At 38.4% G+C, this 24300-nt stretch overlaps 1 protein-coding gene across 1 annotated transcript; it reads left to right on the top strand.

Annotated features, from left to right (window-relative positions):
• The first annotated feature begins 754 nt into the window (after window positions 1–754).
• Window positions 755–6050, top strand: LOC108061991 (uncharacterized). The gene is made up of 3 exons (XM_017148474.2): window positions 755–955; window positions 5874–5928; window positions 5983–6050. Exons 1-3 carry the CDS (start codon window positions 755–757, stop codon window positions 6048–6050), a joined length of 324 nt encoding a protein of 107 aa, XP_017003963.2.
• Window positions 6051–24300: the final 18250 nt, after the last annotated feature.

The raw sequence follows: 24300 nt of genomic DNA, 5'->3' as shown, positions 1-24300 counted from the left end.
GATCCGATCCGAGAGCACAACATGATATTGTTATTATTATTATGATTACCAGCGACATGAATTCAATTAACACTTGTCAGATGTAGTCAGCTCCGAGCCGCGAACTGCAAACTACGAACTACGGAGTGCTAGCCCCCAAAAACCAAAAACCAAAAACCAGGCAACAAGCTCACGATCCGCCGGCATAGATAAGTTTGGAAATTTATGTCTCGGATTTGGCCAACTTTGCGCTAAGTTATAGCCCAGATAGATGTTCTCGGCTTGACTTTTGGGCGGGACAAGCTTTAGTCATTGTTTCGCTTTGAAATAGTAACGGTTTATACTTAATACTTTTTATTGAAATATTATCTAAAGATTTTCTTCAGGGACTAATAGAGTCATAATATATCCAATCTTTTTCTTTTCTATTAAATTTAAAAATTATGAATGAAATATTTATAATATAATTTTTCCACAACTTTACAGTAATTCCCATAGAATAATCCATAAAGACGTTCCTAACTGTTTTTTTTTTGTTGGCCTTTTGGCCAAGTTCGTCAGAAAACGGTTCACGATAATTGCCAATGCAGAAACCTTTTTGGCCCGCTGCTAATGAGCCGAACATCGCCGCATCGCTTCTGCTTCTGCATTTAGGCCTAATAACTGTCGGCGAGGAAAGTCAAGCTAAGGCAAATGGCGATGCGAGAAACCTCCCGAATCCCGAAAAAGGCGCACAAGTCAAAGCAAATTAAAATAAGAATCACGACAGGTTACCATGCAATCCCCCAATCGAAGCCAGGAGGACTCGCAGCTTCGGAACTCCAAACACGAAACGCCGCCAGAAAAGTTCAAGTCGGCCGGCGAAAGAAATTTACAAGTGTTAAATGTCGAACGCTTTTTGGCAGTGAGGGGAAATGCGTGCTGGCCGGCTTTCGACACGAAGGCAACGCGGAAACGGTGGACAAATGAACCCCAGGTTGCTAAATGCACTTGGGAAATTTTATTTAAATTTAAATATATTTACAAGAAATATGAATTGAAATATGATACTTTTATCAAAGAATTTAGTTGGTAAATGCATTTGAAAAATATTAAAATATATAAAAATAAAACTTTAAGAAAAATGTAGGTACTAAAATATAATTCCTTTATATAAGAATCTACTTGGTAAATGATATAATTAAAAGAAATATGTAGTGAAATATAATCTCTTTTAACTTTGGTAGGCATTTTCAAACAATTTTTTGTTAGTTGTTAAGAATTTAATAATAATTATCCTTGTGGAATATTGATATTATTACTCATGTTTTAAATTTTTTAAATGCATTTTGTGACAAAAGTTTAAGTTAAGGATGCTTTTCCCCGAGTGCAACCCCACCCCTCGCACTCTCATCCTCTTCTGAGAGTCCGACAAATGGCGTACGTGTTAATGGCATTTGAATTTGGCCAAATATGGAATTGTCTCCGTCGTCGCCGCTGTCACTTTGCATGTTCCCCTCGGCTGGCAAGTGAAGAGCCTTTGGCTGTGGCTTCAGCTTTAACTTTAACTTTAACTTTGGCTATCAGGTCTTAAAGCTGGACAAATGCTCGGCCAGAGTCGTGTCTCATTCGCTTTCCGAATTAAATCAGTGGCAGAGACACGCATCCGTCGATTTTTCTGTTTTTTTTGTACTTTGTATTCGTTTCTTCAGGTTGCCCGCATTAAGATTATATAGTATTTGGCCAGCTTTCTAATGGATCGTGACTGGGTGCCGAGTTAGAGGATGAGTCGCGCATCGCGTTGACACAATTCCGGCCGAAAGTGTTGCCAAATTAAAGGGGATTGTTGTAATGGAATTTGTCGATCGATATATAGGCTGATTTTGAGCCCAACCCATCTTCATGGAGCGCAGAGCGTTGCTTTCCTCATTTCCAATTTGCGTTCATCGATTTGCAAACTCACTCGCTAAACACACTATATGGCCGGGCTAATCAACTCACAGCATCTGGCAGGCCCTAAAGCAATTTCCTGATTATTTATAGAGGTAACATCACTTGCCAGCGGCCACAGACCCACACAATCCGCACAATCCGTCGATGTGGTTCAATTGCGGTTCAATAAACCAGACTTCAGAGCTTAGTCCCCCTTCCAATACCAATCCACATCCAAATCCAAATGACAGGCAACAACAAACAAGTTTAATTATAGCTCATGTAAATAATTTCTCAATTGTAAGCTGTTATCAAAGAAAACTTCAATCAATCATAGAATACCCAGGTTTCAGGTCTCAGGTCTTTGGATGTAAGTATCAACCTGAGAGGCAGTCACCGCACAATGGATAGATTTTTAGCTCCGGGCGTGGGCCGTGCAGTTTGAACTAGCCAAATCTTGGCTAATTAATCAAAATAATAATCAAGCAATCAGTGGATCATATGGCCAGACATCAGACACCAGACACCAGCGCAAAGCTCAAGTTCGTAGATATATATACATATATATCTTGGCTTTTTGGGTGAGCCACGACGCACGCCAAAGTGCGGCCCAGAAGGGCTAGAGATGGATGCGTGATATAAGGAATATCCCACGGGATCTTAGAGATTTTTTAGAAATTTCTAAGCGATCTAAAAACTACCATAAGCGATGATAATAATAAATGTTTTAAACTTATTATTTTTAATACAAATCCTTTATGTAATTTCTCTTTTAAACATTTCTATTTTTTTTTTTTAATATTTAAGATTCCAAAGGTCCCAAGATACTGGATCATTAATTTTCATTACAGAAGTGAGAAAAACTCTTAGAATTTATTTCACTGCATTTTCTTAAATGATTTTTTCTTAATTGTTTGTATTTTTTAATAGATATTTCTAACTACCCTTTTAAAGTAATCAATCCTATCTGCACGAACTCCTCTCTAGGACTGTCAGAAACATTACTTCAACCGCTGTCATTGCTCACGAGTTACGAGCATTTGGCTTTTTGTTTTGTTTCGAATTTCAGGTGCTTGGGTGATTCAAACTATTCGGCTATTCATTCATTGAGACATGCAACTTGTTTTGTTCTCGCACTCGCCTCGACACTTGGCCGCAAAAAAGTACACACACACACACTGTATCTATAGACCCCATATATGGGTAGCTCACAATCGGAGGAGATTTTGACATTACGAGCTGGAGTTTCAGTCTGAGTTTGAGGTTGAACCTGTAGCCCGAAACTCGCCGACTGACGGAGCGTTAAGTAACGTCTACGCGTTTGAAACAATTAATCACCTGTCGTCGTCGTTTGTGCGATTGGTCTTTTTATTTTATTTTTTTTTGGTTTTCTGCTCTCAGATTTGGTTTCAAACACAGACAAACAGGGTTATGTGGTTAAGAGTGGCCTTTTCTGGTATTTGTGTATTTGTTTCTTTCCTCGGCTGGTGCATGATCTGTTATGGTTTTGTATGTTGATTGCTCTGAGCCGGTGATAAATCATTCCGGGCTGCTGTTTTGGGAATCGTGTTGATCTTCCACCACGGCAGCGAAATGTCAAAAGAGCTTGTTGCCTTTCTGGTTGGGAAATGTCCGGCGATAAGATCTAATTGGCATAGTTTTCACTGCACCCAGCTTGATGTGTTCAATTGCTGACAAATAGCTTGGGTCATTTGTCTAGACTGACAATAATATATCAGGTTTTTTTCCATTAGGATTTAATTTATTTCTTTAAATTACGGGTATTTAAAAATATTTAAATAAATGCTTCAGGCATTTCAATGGTTCATATGAATAATATATTTTCCCAGGCTACTGAATTGCCCCATATTTATTCTAAACCAAACGCTAAATCAAACTTCTGATCCCGTATATTTCCCAGCATTTTTCTTAAACGATTTCTATCTTTCTCTCGCCAGTTTTTGAACTTTTTCCTCAACTTAGAGCTCCACCTCCTGAGCCAGAAATCTCGCCAACGCGCGGGACAAGTGAAAAGCGCATAAATCGACGCCCAACACCTTGATTTGGTAGAGGGAAAATGGGAGGTGGGGATAAGCCTGCCCCGACATGCAAGTGAAATTTAACAAGCCACTCCTGAAGATCACAGAGTCTCAACAATAGCAAAACGATCATCACACACAATGAGAGTCGAAAACGGTGATTTTTCAGGCGAGCACCGAACCCAAAATACGTCACATTTTCGGGAGGTGGAAATATTGTGTCAGCCCCACAAAAAAAATGGGGGAAAAAAACTGGGCACAGCCAAAAGAAATGCTCCACGCCCCCAGATAAATTTTGAGGGGAGCGAAGAGCAATCACTTGCGCATATAATTAAATCAAATTAAAGGAACTAACAAAACAAAAAGTCAGGCGTCATCATCCTGTTCCACTTGTCTCGAAAGAAGGAGTGGTTTTTCCTGTACACAGTCGAAAGTTTTTAGCCTTTATTTGATTTTAATAATATATATGCCGGATTAAAATTTTAACTATTTTAGACAACTTGTTTTGTAAATATATAAAATATATAAATTTTTATAAATAAATATTTTCTGCTAAAGCCAAGACTAAAATGATTTCTTTTCCTGTAGAAAGTTGCGTGTGGAGAAGTTGATGCCGCACCCGAACCTTTTTTTTATAGGACTCGCCCTCAGCGCCAACGCAAATTCAATGAATCCCCCCCAGCCTCTTGATCCCCATCCATCGAACTGGAGGCGCAAAAACCAAGTCACTGTCTCTAATTGAATTCGTCGGTTTAAATAAAATAATTCAGCTGCAGGGGCAGTGCAAATAAATTTTTGCTGCCTATGGGAAGTCCAGGACTAGCACTACTATCCACTAGCCATGGTGTGGATATGGCCTGTTCCCCCGACTCCTTTGATTGCTCACTAAATGCTTCTCCGCAAACACACATAAATACATACAGGTATACCTGCAATTGATTTCAGCATTTTCTTTCCTTTTTTCCTGGCCGGTCTGGCAAGTGTCTCGGGTCCCTCGAAGGCGCATCAAATCAATCTGCAAACATGCCGCCAAGCCAAGTGTAAGATTCAGAGAGCCCAAAGCGAACAGTACACTGGAAAAAAGGTAAATATTAAGTTAATAAAGTTAGTTACAAAATTACACAGGCCTTTAATTTCAGAAATAATGACAGCTTAAGAAATTTTAATAAATATCTTGACATTATAATATTATATTATTTTTCATGTTTCTAAAGAAAACATTTTTTACTAAAAATTAAAAAAATAATTTAAAATATAAACAATAATATATGGGTCGTTTATATCAATACCAAAATCTAAATGAAATAATTTCCTAACAAATATAAATTCTCTTTAGTTAATTATATCTTTTTAATCTCATATATTTTGACCAGTGTACTTAGTCAGACCGCCGTCCTTTATGTGGGCATCACTTTCTGGCTTGCTGCGGTGGTTTTGGTGCCGTAATAAATACATTTGGTGAATTTTAATGTCCTCCTCCCATTTTTCAGGCAATTTGAGCGCAGCAGCGTCTTCGGGACTTCCTTTCCTGAACGGAGGAATCGAGGAACCGACGAAAACACAGGCCAACCCAGGCAAAACCAAACACTTTGGTGCCCTTTTTGGGGCAACTCCTCTTGGATTTGTACGCGGTTTGGCAATAAATATTTTGAATCAGAAAACATATAAATTTAGTGATTTGCCAGTCGGGGAGTCCGGAGTCAACGAGTGTGTAAGCTTCTTCTGAAGACCAAAGAGCCCTCGAAGTTGGAGAAACGAAACGATACGATACCATACAAAAAGGTATTGGATCAGATCGCCTCGGCGCAGTTCAACATAAATTGGTAAATTGTTTTTGGCGGCTTCTTCCCGGCACATATTTTCGTATATTGCATTTTCAGTCTGCCCGTGTGTAAGTGGGTCAAACCCGAAGTCCCGAAGCCCTGAATCTCTGAATCTCCAAAGTCAGGGGACTCCAAATCGGACTGGCGATCCGCGTCTGCGGTAGCCGGCATTCAAAGTAGGTGATGAAGTTCCAATGCTTCTTGATTTGTGATAAGCTTCATATTTTTAGGGTTTAATTCAATGAAAGTTGCGTCGACAATGGGCAGGCACTCGGCCAATTCCAGCGGCAGTCGGTGAAATTATGCAGTCGGTGGATGGGTTTTGCTTTTTCCTTTATTTTTATTTTTTTCCCTGTCGGTTTTTGGTTTTCGACTTGGGGTTTATGGCTCTTGGGGTTTGCGTGAAAATTTGCTTTATGCCGGGCCAGAGTTCAGCAGGGGAGAACACTTTTCGGCCAAGTCATAAAATTGATTTCGAGCTTTGGCTTTGCGAGGAGTGAAAGCGACTGCGACTGCGGATGATATAGGCAGCAGCTGCTTATTGCGATCTGTCCGATTCCGATTCCCAATCCGAATCCGCAAGGCTCTTGATTGGGTGGAAAGTGCGGTCCACAATTCGGTTAATTGGAGATAGAATGTGGGCAAGTGTCGTGCCCAGATGACGATAACAAATCGGGGGTAATGAATTTCAGGAGATCAACTGGACATTATCTTCATTGACAAGGGGTAATGTGAGCCCCACTGAAGAAGTGAGTTACAAAATGACTTTGTTCCGTAATGGGTGCTTAAGGCTAATCTGATATTTATAGTTTTTAAATTAAAAAATGTTTTTATATTCAGAATAGAATAAAATAGTGAATTCCGCATTAAATAAAGGATAATGCTTCATAAATATCTACAAAAAATCGTGATCATATAAACTAGCAGAAGTATTTTCTAATTATTTTTACTTCCAATTTAGAATGCATTAAATCAATGGTTTTACTGCCGCCATTCTGTGATTAATTGGCATTGTCTTCAAGAGCCATTCGGCATTCTTTCGCCGAGTGGGCGGAACTTTAGCATTTTCCAGAAGAAAGCTTACCGCTTACTGGGCCCTCCGGCTGGCCATGACCAATTATGCCATTTGCCAAAATCAAACTATCAACTTTGACACTCATTAGCGTCAAATTATAGCGCGTGCAAAAAGCAACGGGCGGCGAATGGCAGAAGCTCAAGTACAAAAACCTCGTAAATCCATAAAAGCAATCGTAAATTTTTATTGTCATGCCACTTGCCAGTGGTTTTCCCTGCCCGGCATGGGGAAAATGCCCCGGCACTTCGGTGTGCTGAGAACTTTTCTCCAGGGAAAACCGAACACCATCATCACCGCAACTTCGACTGGCGTTCCACTTGGTTAGTTGGTTAGTTGGCGTTGGTTGGCTCTCTTCTGCCGGCTCGGCATATTAAACCAATGCGCACATATTTCATAACAAAATTTATGAAGGGCCATTAACTTTAAGAATCTTTGCTGCAATTTAAGAGCGGTGGCGGAGGAACTTACAGGAAGTAAGATTACACTCGAAAGGAAATCGCGCTGAAAAGCAAAGAATTGAATAACAAAATAGTAGAAAATTATAAATAGAAATAATAAAAAATATGTTGTTTGCTGAATACATTTAAAATAATCCGAGAATAGAAAATTATTTTTAAAATTATTATTTAACTTAGTATATTGTCTTTAATAGGATATACAAATAAAATATACTACACATAATTAAAAAATGTGCAAATGCGTTTTCATCGTAAATTCCAAAATATTGTTCAAGTTTATTAGTGATATTTTAACAGCACATATTTTTCAAAAATATCTGTTAATATTTTCATTTAGAATTTTCAACACTAAAATATGTATTTCTTAAACTTAAGAAGCTTGTCAATGATTTTAACATATAGGCGACATTTTTTTATTTATTTTTACATTGTATTCCTTTTGTTCTCATTAAAACAATGTTTCTTAAATTTATCTTAGTGTAGACTTAGATGAAGGCAGCGTCGCGCCAAAGTAGCGCCAATTTTTCGTCTAACAATTGGCGACGACCTAATGCCCCGTTTGGCAATCGATTGGTTGGTGGTTCGTTGGTTCGCCGGCTTTCTGGCTAGCCGGCCAGCGTGCCTGTCGTCGTTTAATTCAATAAGAAGATGTGGTGGGAGTGGAATCGGGAGTGGGAGGTGGTAGGTGGCGAACGGTGGCGATCGGTGGCTACCGAGGTGGTGCAGTGGCTCATGAAGTTCACATGAATGCCATGAAACAATAAATTACGCTATTAATAAATAATAAATGTAATGGGAGACTGCAGTTGCCGAGTGGCGGAGATCGCAGGCTCAGACCTCAGCTACCTGTTTTTAGCCCTCTTCCAGGCCCCATTATTATTATGCCCGGCTAACTACTGTGTCAAGAAGCGGCTTGGCAAATAAACTATACCTCGAAAAGGTAGGCAAATTTATGCAGGGCAAAAACGAATCCGCAATGCACTACGATTAATGGGGTTTAAAATATATGTAACCCTTAACCTGAAATATCCCTTTATAAACTTTTTAAATGTTTTTTGTATAAATATTATATATCTAAAAATATATTTTTTACATAAGTGAGTAAACCTTTTGCAAAATGCATAGCTACCCAGCAATCCCTATGAAACTTGGAAGCGAAACAATTGCAATTTGGTTTTTGGCAGCTGTTGAGTGGCTGGAATAAAGTGGCCAAGAGCAGGAGTTCAGCAGCAGCATCACGCGATGCGATGCACCAGGAAGAGCAGCTTCGTCGCCTCCAAAATGGTTAATCATCCCAGAAAAACGACCTAGACAGCAGCAACTGCACTGCGAAGTGCTGCTGATTGCGCGTGATCTTCGGGTAATTGAAATTTCAAATTTCTGTACACGATATGCAATTGCAATTGGAATTGCAATTAAAGATCCTGAGTCATAATTTTCTCAGCACACACACACTTGTCGCCCCCAACCAGCGATTATCGACTGAGTGTTTTCCATTCCAAGGGAATTGTCAATTCCAGTTTTTCCCTCGAGGGCGTTGGAAAAGGTCTACGAACCGCATTTGAGCCACTTTTTCATATTGGAAAATTGTTTTGAAAAAATCCAGTAGCCAACAGGATGGACAAGAGACAACTCATCGGCACTCGCTATCGCCCCGCCTAAAAGCCCCAAAACCCTGGGCTGAAAAACTACGAAAAACTAAAAAAAAAGAGGAGCAGCTGCCCGCACGCGCATATATTTAAATAAAACGTGACTGCTGAAATGGTCGCCATATCTCCGCGTCTCGTTCGCCTGGACACTTGTGTGCGCTACCGCTACCTGATATTTTCATACCCCACATCCATGCTACAGGGTATCTGCCCTCCTTTGATTTTGTTATTGGGAGAAATTAATCGAATGAAATAGAGTTCTTAAAAAAAATGTTCTTGAATTGTTTATTTAATTAAATATTTATTATTTATTATTTATTTATTAATAATGAAAAAATAATGCAAAATATTTGTGATTTTTAATCAATTGAAATATTATAGTATTGAAATAGTATAATAGTAGATACCACTAAATATGTTGAATAAATACTTTTTATCCCTTAAACATATAAATTCAAAATAATTTATAATTTAATTCCAAACAATTTATAGATTAATTTATAATAACATTCGTATTTAGTACTAAGGACTTTTTTTTCAATAACAGAAAAGTTCTAGCACATTTTAAAGAGAATTTCGTTCTCGAGAGGGCATTTTTCCTGCATGCTTGAGGACCATCGAAAGACATTGGCATCCTGCTGCGAGAAATGAACTTTTGCCTGACTGCCGGGCTAACCGGCGACGTAGGCTCAATTCATATAGACAATATAAATATTTCATCTAATGCTGGCAATCTGCACTTGTGCCATCGCCAAGAGGGAGCCTCCAAGTCCAAAGGAGGAGGGAACTGGGAACTGGGATCGGGGATCTGGGATCTCCATCATCATCATCATCTGTGTGTGGAGTGGAGTGGGCCGTTTGGTTGGCCTCCGTGGGCCACGTTGGCGTATCGCGCTTTTGATTTAATTTCCAGAGCTGCCTCCTCTATTTATATACCTCTATTCTTTTTTTTGGGTTTTTGGGTGCAACAGAGATGTCGATGAGGATGTGGAGCGATGCGATCTTTCTTCTCATGTAAATTAGCACACGTTTCCCGGCTTAAACAGAAGGAGGTTGCTGGGTTGCTGGGTTTCGTTCGGAGGCTAGTTCTTAAAACAGCTAAATGAACTCATATGCAAATGTAGTCTGCACTAAGTGGGCTGCCCGTGGAGCCAACTGGTGGGCAGACTAACCTGGTTGGGAATCAGTAGAGATCGGGAAAACAATGAGCCAGCTTTTGGTTCAATGACTAATGCCCCGCGATTCGTAGAAGCCCCCGCTACTCATTTTTGGATTCCCGAAAAATCACTCATACGACTCGTGTGACGCATCTCCACCGCCTCTAATCCCCTCGAAGCGAATCAAAAGACGCAAAGCCCCAAAACAAAATCCCTAACGCACACATCAATGGGATCGCTTTTAATAGCTTTCCGGCCATCCAACTGCGATTGAACAATGCCAACCCGTCCTCGTAAAGTATCGCTCAATCAAATGAGCCCAAGCTGATCCCAGCTGACGGAGAATTTTCCATGACTTTATGAATGCCATCGCAGTCTCATCTCCCACTCCTTCGATTGGCGGCTTTTATCTGAGAGCCACCGAAGGCAATTAAAATAAATTAAATAAATTAATATTGTCACTCCCTCAGCGAGATGGAATACGCTACCTAATGAAATCCATTGGCTTACAGAAGAATATCCATTTTAAAAATGTAAAAAACAGTTGAGATCATCTGTTAAATTTTATTTACTTTTTATTAATATTTATTTAGTTAATAAAAATATTTTAGAAAAATATAATATGATAGAGTATTTTAAAAATGGCATAGGTTTCCCCCCCCAAAAGCCACCGTACATTTCCCACTTGGTCTTATTTTGACTCTTCTCTTTGTTCCAGTTTTTTATCCGTCTCGCTTTATGTGGCTACCTATATTGTGTTGTTTTAATATTTTGTTTCGTCGATCTTAATCAATAATTTAAATTTTTTATTTGAATTTTTATAGCATCTCGGAGTTTAATGATGGCTGCCGCTTTGCCTTCGGTTATATTTTCGGTGTTAAGGCTTGTCTTTGTGTTATATTGTTGATAAGTTTTTGTTTGCTTGACGCATTTTGTTATTTTAATTTTAACGACTCTTCGCTGCGGAGATTAAGTCTCATTGGTGGGTACTTTGTTTTCGATTCCGAAGACACTAAAACGGTTTATTAGCCGCCATATTTTGGATATTCGGATTGTGTTAATTTATGTGGACCAGTGAGTCAAGTCAAATTCGTTTGAACTTGGCTGTGAATCGCAGTAGATAAAGTGTGAGAAATTAATAGATGAAGGGGAATATTCATAGATTAATTTACTAACTAAAAAAATGGTTGTTATGGTTGAATTATTTTTTGAAAGAAATCAGGTTAAACTGTAGTTGAATAGTCTTTCAGACCCCACCGCTCATCATTTTAGATAATTTCCCTTGCTGTATAGAAATCCTCTGCCCTGTGATTTGCATTTCCCACGCTGCATTCCATTCCTCACCTGACTTTCACCTACCTGCGCTTTGTGTTGTAGGTGTTGCAAACACTTGTTGCGCCTTTGATGCGCCAAAGTCCTCTGCCGGCATTCGAACAAATTTTATAATTTGTATGCCTGCGAGTGGGAAAGAAACACGAATCAAGTGGCCAATGTGGCAGATGCTTATTAACATATCACAGAGGCGACTCCGGCCGATGCACATTAACTTGTTGGCCTAACGAGCCGCTCCATTTGGCTTTGTAACAATTCGTTATGCGAGGCGAGAGCAAATAACCAGAGGACGGGAACTCGAAAACCGAAACAGAAATCTCATCCCATCCCCAGTTCGGAGTCATCATCATCATCATCTCGACGTGCCCACAGTTATCGCTTATCACAATCAGTGATAATTTTAACAGTAATCAACCTGTCCCTCTGCCGATGACTGACAGCCCAGGACAGGTTGTCTTTCGGTCCCTCCGATTTTCGGCATCGGCTCCGGCTTTTTCGGCCTCTCCGCTGTGTGTGTATAATTTTCAGTGAAATTGTTTAAATTTCGTTTTAATTTAATGATGCCGACGAGCGCAGATCCTCGACCATGGCTGAGCGCCAGTTGCGCAAAAAAAGACTGGCCACCGAAACAAAATAAAAAAACTAAAAACAAAAACGCAAACATAAATAAAGTAAACAGAAGAACAAACAAAAAAACAGAAAACAAGCAGAATATGAGAAATGTGGGGACTTGGACTGGGAAAAAATTATCAAAAGCTGCCGCTAACATGTCTTGCGTTTGATCTTTTTGGCAGCAAAGTGGGTACATGCAGAAAAAAATCTGCCAAAGCTTTAGAATATTATGTACGATTTTTATCTTTTAAGTTGGTAATAATTAAGAAACAAACAAGTGTTAAAAAAGTAAAATATCTGATATTATTTTTATTTAATTGGTAAAAGATTTATCTTATAGAATAATTTTTGTAAACTTAAACAAAAAATAGTAATGAAATAAATGAGAAAAATATTATATGAAATAACCTATTTTTTCAATAAAGTTTGGGAAAATGACGTATAAATTACGAGCAAAAAAATATAGATTAGTATATTTTAACAAAATAATAGGACTTTATTTTCAGGAACTTTAATATTAAAATACTTTAAACTTTATCACAGGAAATATGTATTAAACATTTTGATGAAATTTCTGAACTCAAACATTTGAGTTAAGACTTTTTTTTTATAAAAATTAGGTCAAACTATCTTCGTTCTGAGGTTGAGTTTTAAACTTCTTTTTAAGTGTATCGCCAATAAATGGACTTTGGAAGCCCGATACCCGATAGGGGGTATCAGGGTGAATCCAGAAGGGATTGTGGGCATCTATTCTTTAACCAGGAGAGGTCCCGATTTTCCCCAGCCTCGACAGTTATTTGCCGCATTTGTTACCTGCTCTCTTTTTTGGCTGACGCTGCCTTTGCTGCTGTTGGTGAACTTGTTAACAGCGCTGTTTTCATATTTATTTTTCGCTACCCTCCCTCGACGGCTTGGCTTATTTATGGTCTTAGATTTGGGTTCGCATCGCTGTTTTCGTTGTATATTAATTTTATTGTGTCATTCGGTTTTAGCATTGACATAACTACAACAACAGCAAGGCAGCAAAATCGGCGAGCGCAAGTTGGTGGGAACTGTTTTTTGTTGTCTTTGATTCGGTGGGGCGATCGAGTTCGGTGCCTAAGTCATTTGATTTGTGGCAACAGCCTCGAAATGAAATCAGGGTAATCTCCTCGAACTAATAGCTACCGTGGTGCCACGCCCACCGCATAGGTACCTGCTCTGCCCTTTTAATTACCACATGCCGCGTTTTCGAGTCAAGTTAAATTATATTTCCTGTTCTCGGACCTCTGACTTTTTTCTCTCCCACACCGGCGCCTTTTTACCTTTTCAGCCGAAAAAGCATGGAGAAGTTTTCTGTATCCATTTGATTTAAGCCGCCCGATCGGCAGAATCTGGGCTACAGCTACCCAGCTGCCACGCCTTTGGGGATTTGGGGATTGGGGGATAGGAGGAGGATTCGGACTCGGATGATCGGGGGAGCCAGCGTAAAATGTAGCAACTTTATTGGCACAACGGGCGTGCATATTAAATTAATAAAAGATCCGAACGGGCGAGCGATAGGGAAACGATTTTGGGCTTCTAGCGGTGTTTTTTTTAGGAGGAAATATTATTAATCGGAGTAATTGGAACATTTGTGTACCCTGTAACTCAGGCTTAGCTGTAAAAACGGAAGCAATTTAATGACACTGCAAATAATATATTACAAATTTAATGATTAAAAAATCTGGAGTAAGGTTACACCAAAAAAGTATGTAACGAAACTGAAATGTATAAAAATAAGACTAATATTACTTGAATGATATTTAAGTCATACTTATCACACTTTTATAGGGTTTCAAAGGAAATTATTAACTTTTTTTACAATTATATTACTATTTTCATTTAAATGTAAGTATTTACACTTCAATATTTAGATCAACTGAGTCTCCAAATCTGAAGATACTTAAAATCTATTAGATGATACCCTATTCCGAGTACCTATCCATACGATCAGATCTTCTGGGAAGCAGGCAGCCCAAAATTAGCTTGTATGTAGATTTTGTGCGCTCGTTTGGTGGCCTCTATTTTTTTGCTCGGTTTCCCTGGAGTCTGTGGAAAAATTTGCTCACACAGCCGAGGAGCGGAGGGAGGGGAATATTGTTTTGTCAGCTTTTTATTGGCCAACATGGGCCATAAAGCTACTCAAGTAGTATTTTTGCGATAAAATACAACAGAAAACACACGGCGCAGGAGGCGCGGGACGACAGATCCCCTACCTATACAGAACCCAGAACAAGAACGCCAGATAACGCAGACGCATAGGATAAAAGTCTGCGGGACAAGCTGGCCAAGATAAAAACTGGCAAGAAAAAGAGAAAAGAAACCAGCAGAAAGCAACAAAGGCAGGCGACAAAAGCAACAAGCGAGCTGCCAGGAGAGCCGGACATTCGGGCAAGTTAAAGTAACTTGTAAAGTCGCCGGGATCCGAAAAGTCGCGATGTCGGGGGTGTGGAAAACAGCTCGCAGCCGCAGCTTGTACGGATAATTGGCGAACCAGGTAACCAAGTAAGCAGGTAACCAAGCAGCCGGTGTGTCTGTGGATCTGGTGCCATGCCATTTGACCATAAACGAGCTAAAAATTTGTTCGGCGTCGTCAAGTGCAGCATTTTGGTATGGATAATGTAAAGTTGGAGGGCCTGAAAATGTGAAAAGCTTTTCCAGTATTTCGCTATCATTATTTATTAGACAATCGCCGCTCTGGCAGGCTGGCAAAAGAAAAGCGGGAGCAGCAAGTGCTATCAAATAGAAGCCACCAGAGGAGTCGAGAGATCAGGGAGGGAAGTCCCCTCCCCTTCCTATACCGACGAGGCTGCAACATTTTACAACGAAAAGCGATAAAGTTAGGATTTATTAGCCCAGAGTCGCTTTAAAATCAATTATACCGGAATGTGGAACGCTATAGAGAAGAGGCCATCCGCGAGGACACCCAAGCAGCAGGCCCAGAACAAAGATTATGCAATGCAAACACTTGGTCGATCCAAAAAAAAGAGTCAAGCTCTTGGGGGGAGAATATTCGACCATGAGATACCCAATAATAAATTTCTAAAATCGTAAAAAGAGCTAAATACTTTTTATAAATTATTCTTTTTCAAACATGTAGGAAAATATCCTTATAAAAATACTGCGCAGATTGATTAAGTGTTAAATAAATATTTATAGGCTCAGGTAAATAATTATTTAATTATAATTTAATTTTAATATTTTTTAATAACAAATCATATTTTTAAAGATATAAAATAGTTTCGTACCCATTAAGGCTCAATTACATTTCATATTTATAATTTTTTTAAATTAAAAATTACAATTTAAAAGTTTTAAATATTTCTATAAAATTTTCCTACCCCTAAATAAGGCATACCCCACACACTTCTTATTGATATCCAAGAACAGCGAGGAAAAAAGTAGCCTAACCCGAGCGTAACCTCTACTTAGCCCCCAACCGGCGAGTCCGCTGCTGCCGACAACTCTCGCCTTGTCTATGGATGATAAATTAAAAGCCTAACTTGACAATCACTTAAGCATAGTTTGTAAGGCGTCCTCATAGATTTTAAGCTGCCGTTGGCTTCCAGTTTGTTGTCCGGGGCCCAAAGGAGCAGCCGGCCACTTCTCCTACTTCTTAGCTCAAGCTAAAGTTAAGGCTAAATCTAAAGGCAGAACAGCCGCACAGCCACTAAAGCCGACGACAACAACGACGACGTGAACACGTTCCTATTAGTGGCGAAAGATCAGCGAAAAATAGAACGGCGGTTCATTAAAATGAGAATCCAGAGGTGGTCGGGCCCAGGGGATGGGGTTGCTGGATGGGGGGTTGCTAATGGCAGAGGTTACAGTCGGTGCACGGTGAGAAAATAGTTTACTTTATTATAAGCTAAGAGCTATATACATATAGTCAATAAACACAAAATAATAATTTGTTTATTATTAATCACTATGGACGGCAGTCCATGTAGTGACGAAGCGCACCAGGAGAGTGTGCGAAGGCGACTACTATCACTATGGACGGCAGTCCATGTAGTGACGAAGCGCACCAGGAGAGTGTGCGAAGGCGACTACTATATATACACGAAGAAATGAAAATCTGCTGTGATAGTCAGATCGTAATGAGTAATACACCAATCGAAAGGTATTGCAAAAACTTAAAGGATTGCATACCAAGACTTTAAGAAAATCAATTGGATTGGGAGAGAGAGCGGTGAAAGTGAAAAAGTAAAAATTTAGAAATTTGGAGCTGTTGGGGCCGGTGGGGATAAATGCCCCCTCGCAATGATTTACTTGTATTCCTTTTGAAAATACCCGTCGAATGAGGGGTCATTTGTCAAAATCCGACGCTCCGTTCAAAAGTTATAGCCAAAATAAGATTTTCTTCTTCTTCCCAAAATGAAAATTTAATTCTGTTTGTCCACTTGTCCACTTGTCCAAAACATGTTTTTTAAGTTCTGAAAATTTGATATGACGTTCATCACATCGATATAAAAAACTTTTGTTCTACCACTTTTGGAAAAACTCGCTAGTTTAGCGGGAAAACAGCTATAAATAGCTAAAATTCGGAAAGCCGTAACTTCTATACTACTAAAGCTACAGACTTGTGCTGCATCTCGTTTGAAAGGTATTTTGAAATGCTATAAACGCCTTCTATATGCAATTTGTGTAAATGTAATAGTTAAAAAAATATGAACAAAAGACAATTTTTTAAAACTTTTTTTTTAGCTTTTTTTTATTTTTCTCAAAAACGGCTCTAACGATTTTCTTTAAAACCTTAAACTGTATAGCCCTTGAGATTCCTTAAATTTTGGTATATAACACATTACTGTAAAAAGTCACGTTTAATAGTTATTTTTATACGAAAATAGCCACTGTTGCCAGCTCGAACACTTAACGCTCCTTGAGTATTGAATTTTGTGGGAGGGTATCCGAACTGTATTTTAGGGTCATGGAATCAGTAAATTTGCACTTAAGAGTTCCATATAGGAATCTTTTGTTCTACGACTTTTGGAAAAAGCCGCTACTTTAGCGGGAAAGAGCTAAAAATAGCTAAATTTCGTTAGTTTGTAAGTTCTACACTACTAAAGGTACAGACATGTGCTATACCTCGTTTAAAAGGTATTTTGAAATACTTCAACGCCTTTTTAACTCAATTTGTTAAAATACAATAGTTTAAAAATTATGATTGACCAATTTAAATTTAAATGTATATATTAGCTCCTATGAGAGCAAAAGTAAACAAACAAAAACTTCTGATATCAAATAAAAACACCTCTTAACGAGGTAAAAAACTAGTGACGACCGCACCTTCAACATACAAAAGTTCTGATATCAACATTTGTGACGAAAAATTATTACACTCGTCATTAAATAGACTTTCTAATATTTTCTCATTCGGCACGCTGCAATAGAAAATGCCTGTGAAGGGAAAAAGGTTGGAATAGTTTGCTAGGGCGGGCCGAATGAGAAAATATTAGAAAGTCTATTTAATGACGAGTGTAATAATTTTTCGTCACAAATGTTGATATCAGAACTTTTGTATGTTGAAGGTGCGGTCGTCACTAGTTTTTTACCTCGTTAAGAGGTGTTTTTATTTGATTATTTATAACCTAAGGTTAAAAGAAAATACATTTGAAAAGCCGTTTAAATTAAGATTAATTTTAAAGTATTTTGGAGAAAGCTTTTTTATTTAATTTTATATTATTATGCTATTATTTTAATATTCGTTTGGAATATAATTTTATTTTCAAAACTACTATAACTTTTTAACAGTGCATCTGCCGGCTTAGCCTTAACTTCTTGGCCGCCGGCTTCGCGGCTTAAAGAATAATGATAGCGGTATTCTTGAGCTATTGTAAAGGCAAAGGAGCAAGTCGGTCCAAAGGAGCCGAGCCTGACCGCCGTTCCCCCTGCTCCTCCTCCCCCACCACACCACCCTCCTTTGCACAGACCGTGTTCACTTTCGCGCCCGCTCTTTAGAACTGTGAACATACAAATTCACTCAGCGTTGATAGTAGCATCCAAATAAGAACTAAAGCGGTAAGGGAAGTGGGAAAAAAGAAATAGTAAACTAAAATGAATATACTCTTTTTCAGGGGAAAAAGTTTGGAAAAGTATATAACAAAAATGTTCTACTGAACTATCACATTTAAGAATATTTAAAAAAATAATAGAAATCGGGTTAAACTAAATTCTTCAAGTTTTATAAATATATATTTTTAGGTCCAATTTATTTACTAATTGTAATTAATTTAAATGAAAATATTAAAAAAATCTTACTGCTATATTTTATTGGTTCTCAAATTTGGCAATTATAACTTAAGTTTTATAAAAAAATCTTTTTATTGTCAAAAAGTTTAATTTAAATAATTAATTAATAATTTAATAATAATTTAAATTTTTTGCTAAAAATGTTGTAAATTATAGAAAAAAAACCCAGGCATTTAAATAGAGGCTGCAGTAATTTCAATGCTTTCTGTGTGGAAAAATAGAGAGACTCCTTTACTTCCAGAGGGTGGCCACTATCCAGATGCCGTGGCGAGTTGGGGGCGTTGCTGCCCGGTCCTCGGGGCGTGCATTGGAAACAAGTTGGCCGCATATTTTGTACGGGTTCAGAGTTCATCCTGGCGATCAGTGGCTGCCAGACAGACCGACAGATAGACAGGCTGATCCAGAGGCAGCTCGCAGCTAGAAGCTGGCTTGTCCACTTGTCGTCGCCAGTTAGCCCGATGTCCATCGAAATCCCCCCTGGAGCAGCCCGAAACTCCCCTTCACCTGTCATTGTCACCGCCTGCGACGACGAGGTTGTTGGCTGACATTTGCCTATAAAGCCGCAGACATGGCCATTTCGATTGCGAATTGCAATTGCGAATGCGAAACGCGAAATGCGCAAAATTTCCAGTTCCTCCTCGCGTATTGTTGCCACATATTTCAAGTGTCAAACGAGCAAATTGCATACCATGCTCCCCCTTTCCCCTTTCTCCTCAACCGATACCGAAACTCTATTTACATGTTCTGGTGGGCGTACTTAAGATGCCTGAAATGCCAGCGAGCCGGGCTAACAAGTCCGTGCCAATTTGCTTACCGTTTTCGGATCTCTCCAAATGGTCGCCATGATTTAAAATTCCTTCGGCCGGGGATTCACTCCCTGGAACTAAAACTGAACCTGTTGTCTTGAGTATCTGTAAATGCAATTACTTTTAAAGAAAAATAAACAAATATTGTTTGAGAAGACAGTAAATGATAAATTTTAAACTATTGGAATATTGAATGAATATAAAAATATTTTTTTATTTGGGTATAAAAATGTAATAAAATATTTGATTTTGTTTTATTAAAATATTTAATTTTTTAAAAATTTAATTTTTTTATTTTATTTACATTCAAAATTGTAAAATGTTGATATAAGATCAGTAACTCAGTAAAAAGTGACCTGTTTTCTTTTGTGTTTTTGAGCCAAGCATAACGAAATCGGGAGAAATTGTTTACGGCTTTACGCCCATTAGCGGGGAAATGGAGAAATGGTAAACAACAGATGAGAGCGATTTATCATGGGCGCTGTTCTAAAGGTCTAAGGTCCTGACAGCCCAAGTTCAAAGGATCTTCTGTACCGCCAGCTATTGTGGCCACATGACAGCCCAGGTTGATTTTTAATTTCCGACTTGTTTTTGCCTAATTTTATGCAGCCTCAAGGAGCAAGGATTGCATGACCCATCGTCTATTCCTACGACTGAGCAGCCGCCATATGCTGCTTGAATATTCCATGAGCTGTACAAATTAAAAAGGGAGCCCCAGACTAAACTCTCTAGCCCCTTGATTAATTTAGCGTGCAGAATGATTAAGTACTTTGTGCCGGGGCGGGGAAGGTCCTGCCGGCGGCTCTTTCCACCCTAAAGTTCATCCGGAAGAGAGTCATGTGGCCGGACGCCTCCTCCAAGTGCATCCATGATGGAAACTGCAGCACCAATAAGCTGGAAATTACATTTTCATGCATTAAATGCCGGCTCAGCTTTTTATGGTTGTCACAAATTTACATAAAACCCAATAGCACACCCCCGACTGCTGTGCAACCCTATCTTTCGCTGCACTCAGGAAAACATGGGAAAATATTCAATTCAGATAATATATAGGTAAATCTATTTAATTTCCGATATTTGTATTACCTACTTTACATATCTTTTTATTGAATAGAAATGTAAAATAGTTTACAGGATTTAAGCTGAGCTAAAAATTAATATTGGTATTTATTATAAATGATTTCCTGTAGAGCATTAACTACTAAATTCATTAAATATTTTGTATTAATTTATTTATGTTATTTAAATATTTTTGCAACAGGAGTAACCCCTGTTTTCTGCCAGTTTACTACCTGTTAGCAACCCACTCAATGCGGGAGCTATAATTAATGAGCCACGAGCGTGTCAGAAGGTGAGCAACAACACGGAAAAAATGAAAACAACACAGAACAAAGTTTCCTCGCCATTTCAATTAGGCATAAAAAGTTCAGTTCGATGCAGGGGAGGATTGGGAATTCGACGCGTGCCTCCTTACCCTTCTCCTTCCCCTTGCTAAATTTCGTTACCTGGCCAGGAGCTGCACCCATTTGGGCTCGTCCTTTGGAAAATAATAGATCTGGTAAAAAACACACACTCGGAAAAATATGGAATAAATATATATTTATTCTGAGCTAAAATAAATGTTTTTTAAGGAAAAATACAATAATGATTTGGATAATATTTTCATAACATTACATTTTTGTTACCAAAACAAAAGTATCACTTATTAAATATTCATAATTTATATAAATACCTTATTTTACTGATTCTTCAAATTTGAATTTAGGATTAAAATAAAGGTTAAATTCTCTAATAAATTTGGAAGTGTTATTATTTTTGAATAGAAAACTTTAATAAAGATTTAATAACAATTATTTCAAGTTTTGTATTTTAATTATTTACCTCCTTAGTTTAAGGACTAAATGTGAGTCTAATATTCCAGTGCACCAATAAAAAAAAGCGTTGAAAAACCAACCAGGAAGCAAAGGACGACTCCTGTCTGCGTCTGGGTTTTTTCTTTCGCTGGCTCGTCGAATGAGTCACGTGACGCATTTGCAGCGGATTCGGATTTGCCTTATTTTCGGATGCACAGGCCAGTCGCCATGGGGAGCGTCACGCAACACAAAGTCGCCCTGTCCATACATTAAAATTAATAATAAACGATTTCGGAGTAATAACAATAATTTTACCCGAAATTTAGTGGCCGCCTGCATTTGTCTGTACAATGTGTACATGCAGATGTGTTTTTTCTTTCGGTTTTTGGGGGCCAGGAGTTAGGAGTTTGCTTTAAGTGGGCGTGGGTGCAAATGGCAAACATTTGAACACGCAATGGGGGCCAAAGAGACGGGCAGACATCAGACATCCAAAGCAAACTGCCTCCAAGTTTATGACGTGGGCGTTTCAATTAAATTGATGAAGGGGCGGTGGAAGGCCAATGGAGAGCGGTAACAGCAGGAAGCTCCGACAAGTTGGACACATTTTTTCGGGGGCAGAAACAGGAGGTTAACATTTGTTTTGAGCTCGCCTGTCATTTGGGATTTAGCGATCAGGCTGGCTAAAGCGATTCGGACATGGACTGAAGGAGAGGTGAGTCTAGGAAATTTGTGGGTTTCGAAAGTATTTCGGAACGGGAAATATATAACCCTGGAGCTAAGGAAACGATATAAACATTTTTATAAAATGTTAAATAATTGAGTAAGACCCTGTAATAATTTGGTTAAACTTTAAGTTAAGTTCCTGCTTTTTAATTCCATATAATCTCTATTATATCAACACTTTCTTTGTCTAAATTCCATTTTCTTATCTTTATTTCACTTCATTCATTCAAATCTTCTCAAAATTACCTTTCAATAAAATTTCATTCACTTTTTCCTACACCCTTGCTCCAATTTTAATCAACTACAAACTAGAGATCCAAGATCTACCGACTCATAAAGCCCCCATATTTCGATAAATATTCGAAAAGATTCAATAATTATCGCATCTAAATGCTGTAACCAATTAAACCCATCCACAAATTTCGTTACACATTCCCCACCGAAGCTTCATTAAAAACCAATCAACTCAAGGGGGAAAATGAGTTGGGAAAATTGAAAAACCAAAAATTATAATACAAATGCGAGCGAGCAAATCAAGGAGACAAGCGACCTTATCAAGTGGATGTGTCCAACTAAAAACCGATGACTGTCACTTTATAGGACCGTAAAAATTATACAAATTTTATGACGGCTCGATGACAAAACTGATTGAGGCGGAAAACAAGTTGAATCGGTCGGTGGCTGCCATGCATAATTTAGTCAAATGAGACGCCATTAGCCATTAGCCATCGGCCACCAGATGAAACTAACTGGCATTGAGAAGAATAATTTGAATATTTCGATTTCGAATCAAACACATTTCGAATTTCCCCAGGGGGAGCAACACCTGATTCGTTGTTATTTTTAAACGAAAAATGGACAAAAACTGGACTGAGATTGGCGACTAATTAAAAACGCTTCCATATTTATGGCCACTTTAATGGCTGAGACGACACGAGCAAATGGCAAAGCAACAAAGTTGCTCTCCTCTGGAAATTATTTTGTCAAATTTTTAAAACGACCGCAGGATTCTGGCTTAACGCAAATATTGACCCGATAATAAACTCTTAGAATTTATGGCTCTTTGAGCCGCTGGCGACTTATTTATTTTTATGTGTGCGCCCAACGAAAATCACACAAATTTGCATGCCTCGGCATTTTTCTGTTTCTGTTGAGCCGAAAAATGAAACACGAATTTCTCATTAGGTGATCTCAAAAATAATATTATTGCGGCTCCAATGGGTTTTTTAATTTGTTCGGGGCTCAAAATTATTCCCCGACAGGTTTGCCAACCCCGAATAACTCGTTTAGAATTCATGTATAAAATGTGAATCGGCTAATTTGTGTAAATCGAGAAAAAAGGCGACAAATTTACAAGTCGAATCAGCCCACAAAATGGCCGACGCTCTGGGCCAGCTTTTTATATATTTATTTTTAAGGCCGACACATGGCAATCTGAAGTCAGAGTTTTTTTCGCTTTTGTGCTCTAACCCGAGGGCAATGTACACGCAATGCAAAAAGCGGAGAATCTGCGACTGCAAGTGGGTGCAATGGCTTTTAATGAGCTGGTAAAGTGGATGTAGCTCAACTCTTCTCCTCGCAATCGCCATCTATGGCTGACTTGCACCTGATGTGGAATTAACACCATGAGTTGAGAGAAAATCATAATTTATTTTTAAGAAACTTAATAAAACAGTCATGAAAAATTTCATATATTAGAAGTGGAAATGGATGATATTTAAGGTTCAATTAAAACTAACACTTTTAATATATATTTTTTTATGTAAATGTTCAAATAATGATAAGAAGAAACTCTGAATTAAATGTATGGGAAAATCCTTTTTTATTAAAATCAAACAACAAATATTGTACTTAATTACCTTTAGTATATATATTTTAGAATCTACATTATAATATTTTTTAAATATTACTCCATGGTGATCTGTATAAAATGTATTTAAATTAGCGTTACTCTCACCAAATTAAGTCAAGAGACAAGCACTTTGAACTGGCCTTCAGTGGGTTAATATGCTGTGCACTTGGCATCCAGTGAAGTAACCAGAGCACACCGTCTTGGACATGCAAAGTCATCTTCTTCGCCTTGACTTGACTTGACTCGTGGTCAGTGGCACAGAAAAAAATATTGAATGGATAAAAATAAAATTTGTTTTTTAGAAAAAAAGTGTGTAATATAATTACACAATGTAATATAATAAATTTCATTTTCGCAAACTAAAAAATGAAGTGCCAAACATTTTTATTAATTAGTTTAATGTTAGAAGGCTGGATAACAAACACAAATACTTATTTTTCAGTGCACCTGCAGTTGTCTCGTGCCGGGGCAGCTTCTTCTGTTGAGGCTGATAAAGTTATTGTCGCACCGTGGAGACATTTAATAAATGGCGTAGGCATTAGACCAGCTTCAGTCTCAGCGGCTCTCGAGGAAGACATGGCAATTGCTGGTTGCAGTTGCATGTTGCATGAGCCGGCGATATGATACGTGGCCCAAAGAGGCTGGCCAAAACTGAAAACTGAAGACCGAAAACCAGAGACCAACTCTTGTCGCCCTGGCATAATGAGTGAGTAGCAGACGGAGCAATGAGACGCTACAGACAGTTGTCAACATAATTT

Source organism: Drosophila takahashii, chromosome 2L (assembly GCF_030179915.1).
Source record: "Drosophila takahashii strain IR98-3 E-12201 chromosome 2L, DtakHiC1v2, whole genome shotgun sequence".
Lineage (NCBI taxonomy): Eukaryota > Metazoa > Arthropoda > Insecta > Diptera > Drosophilidae > Drosophila > Drosophila takahashii.
This window is presented reverse-complemented; position numbering and strand designations above follow the sequence as displayed.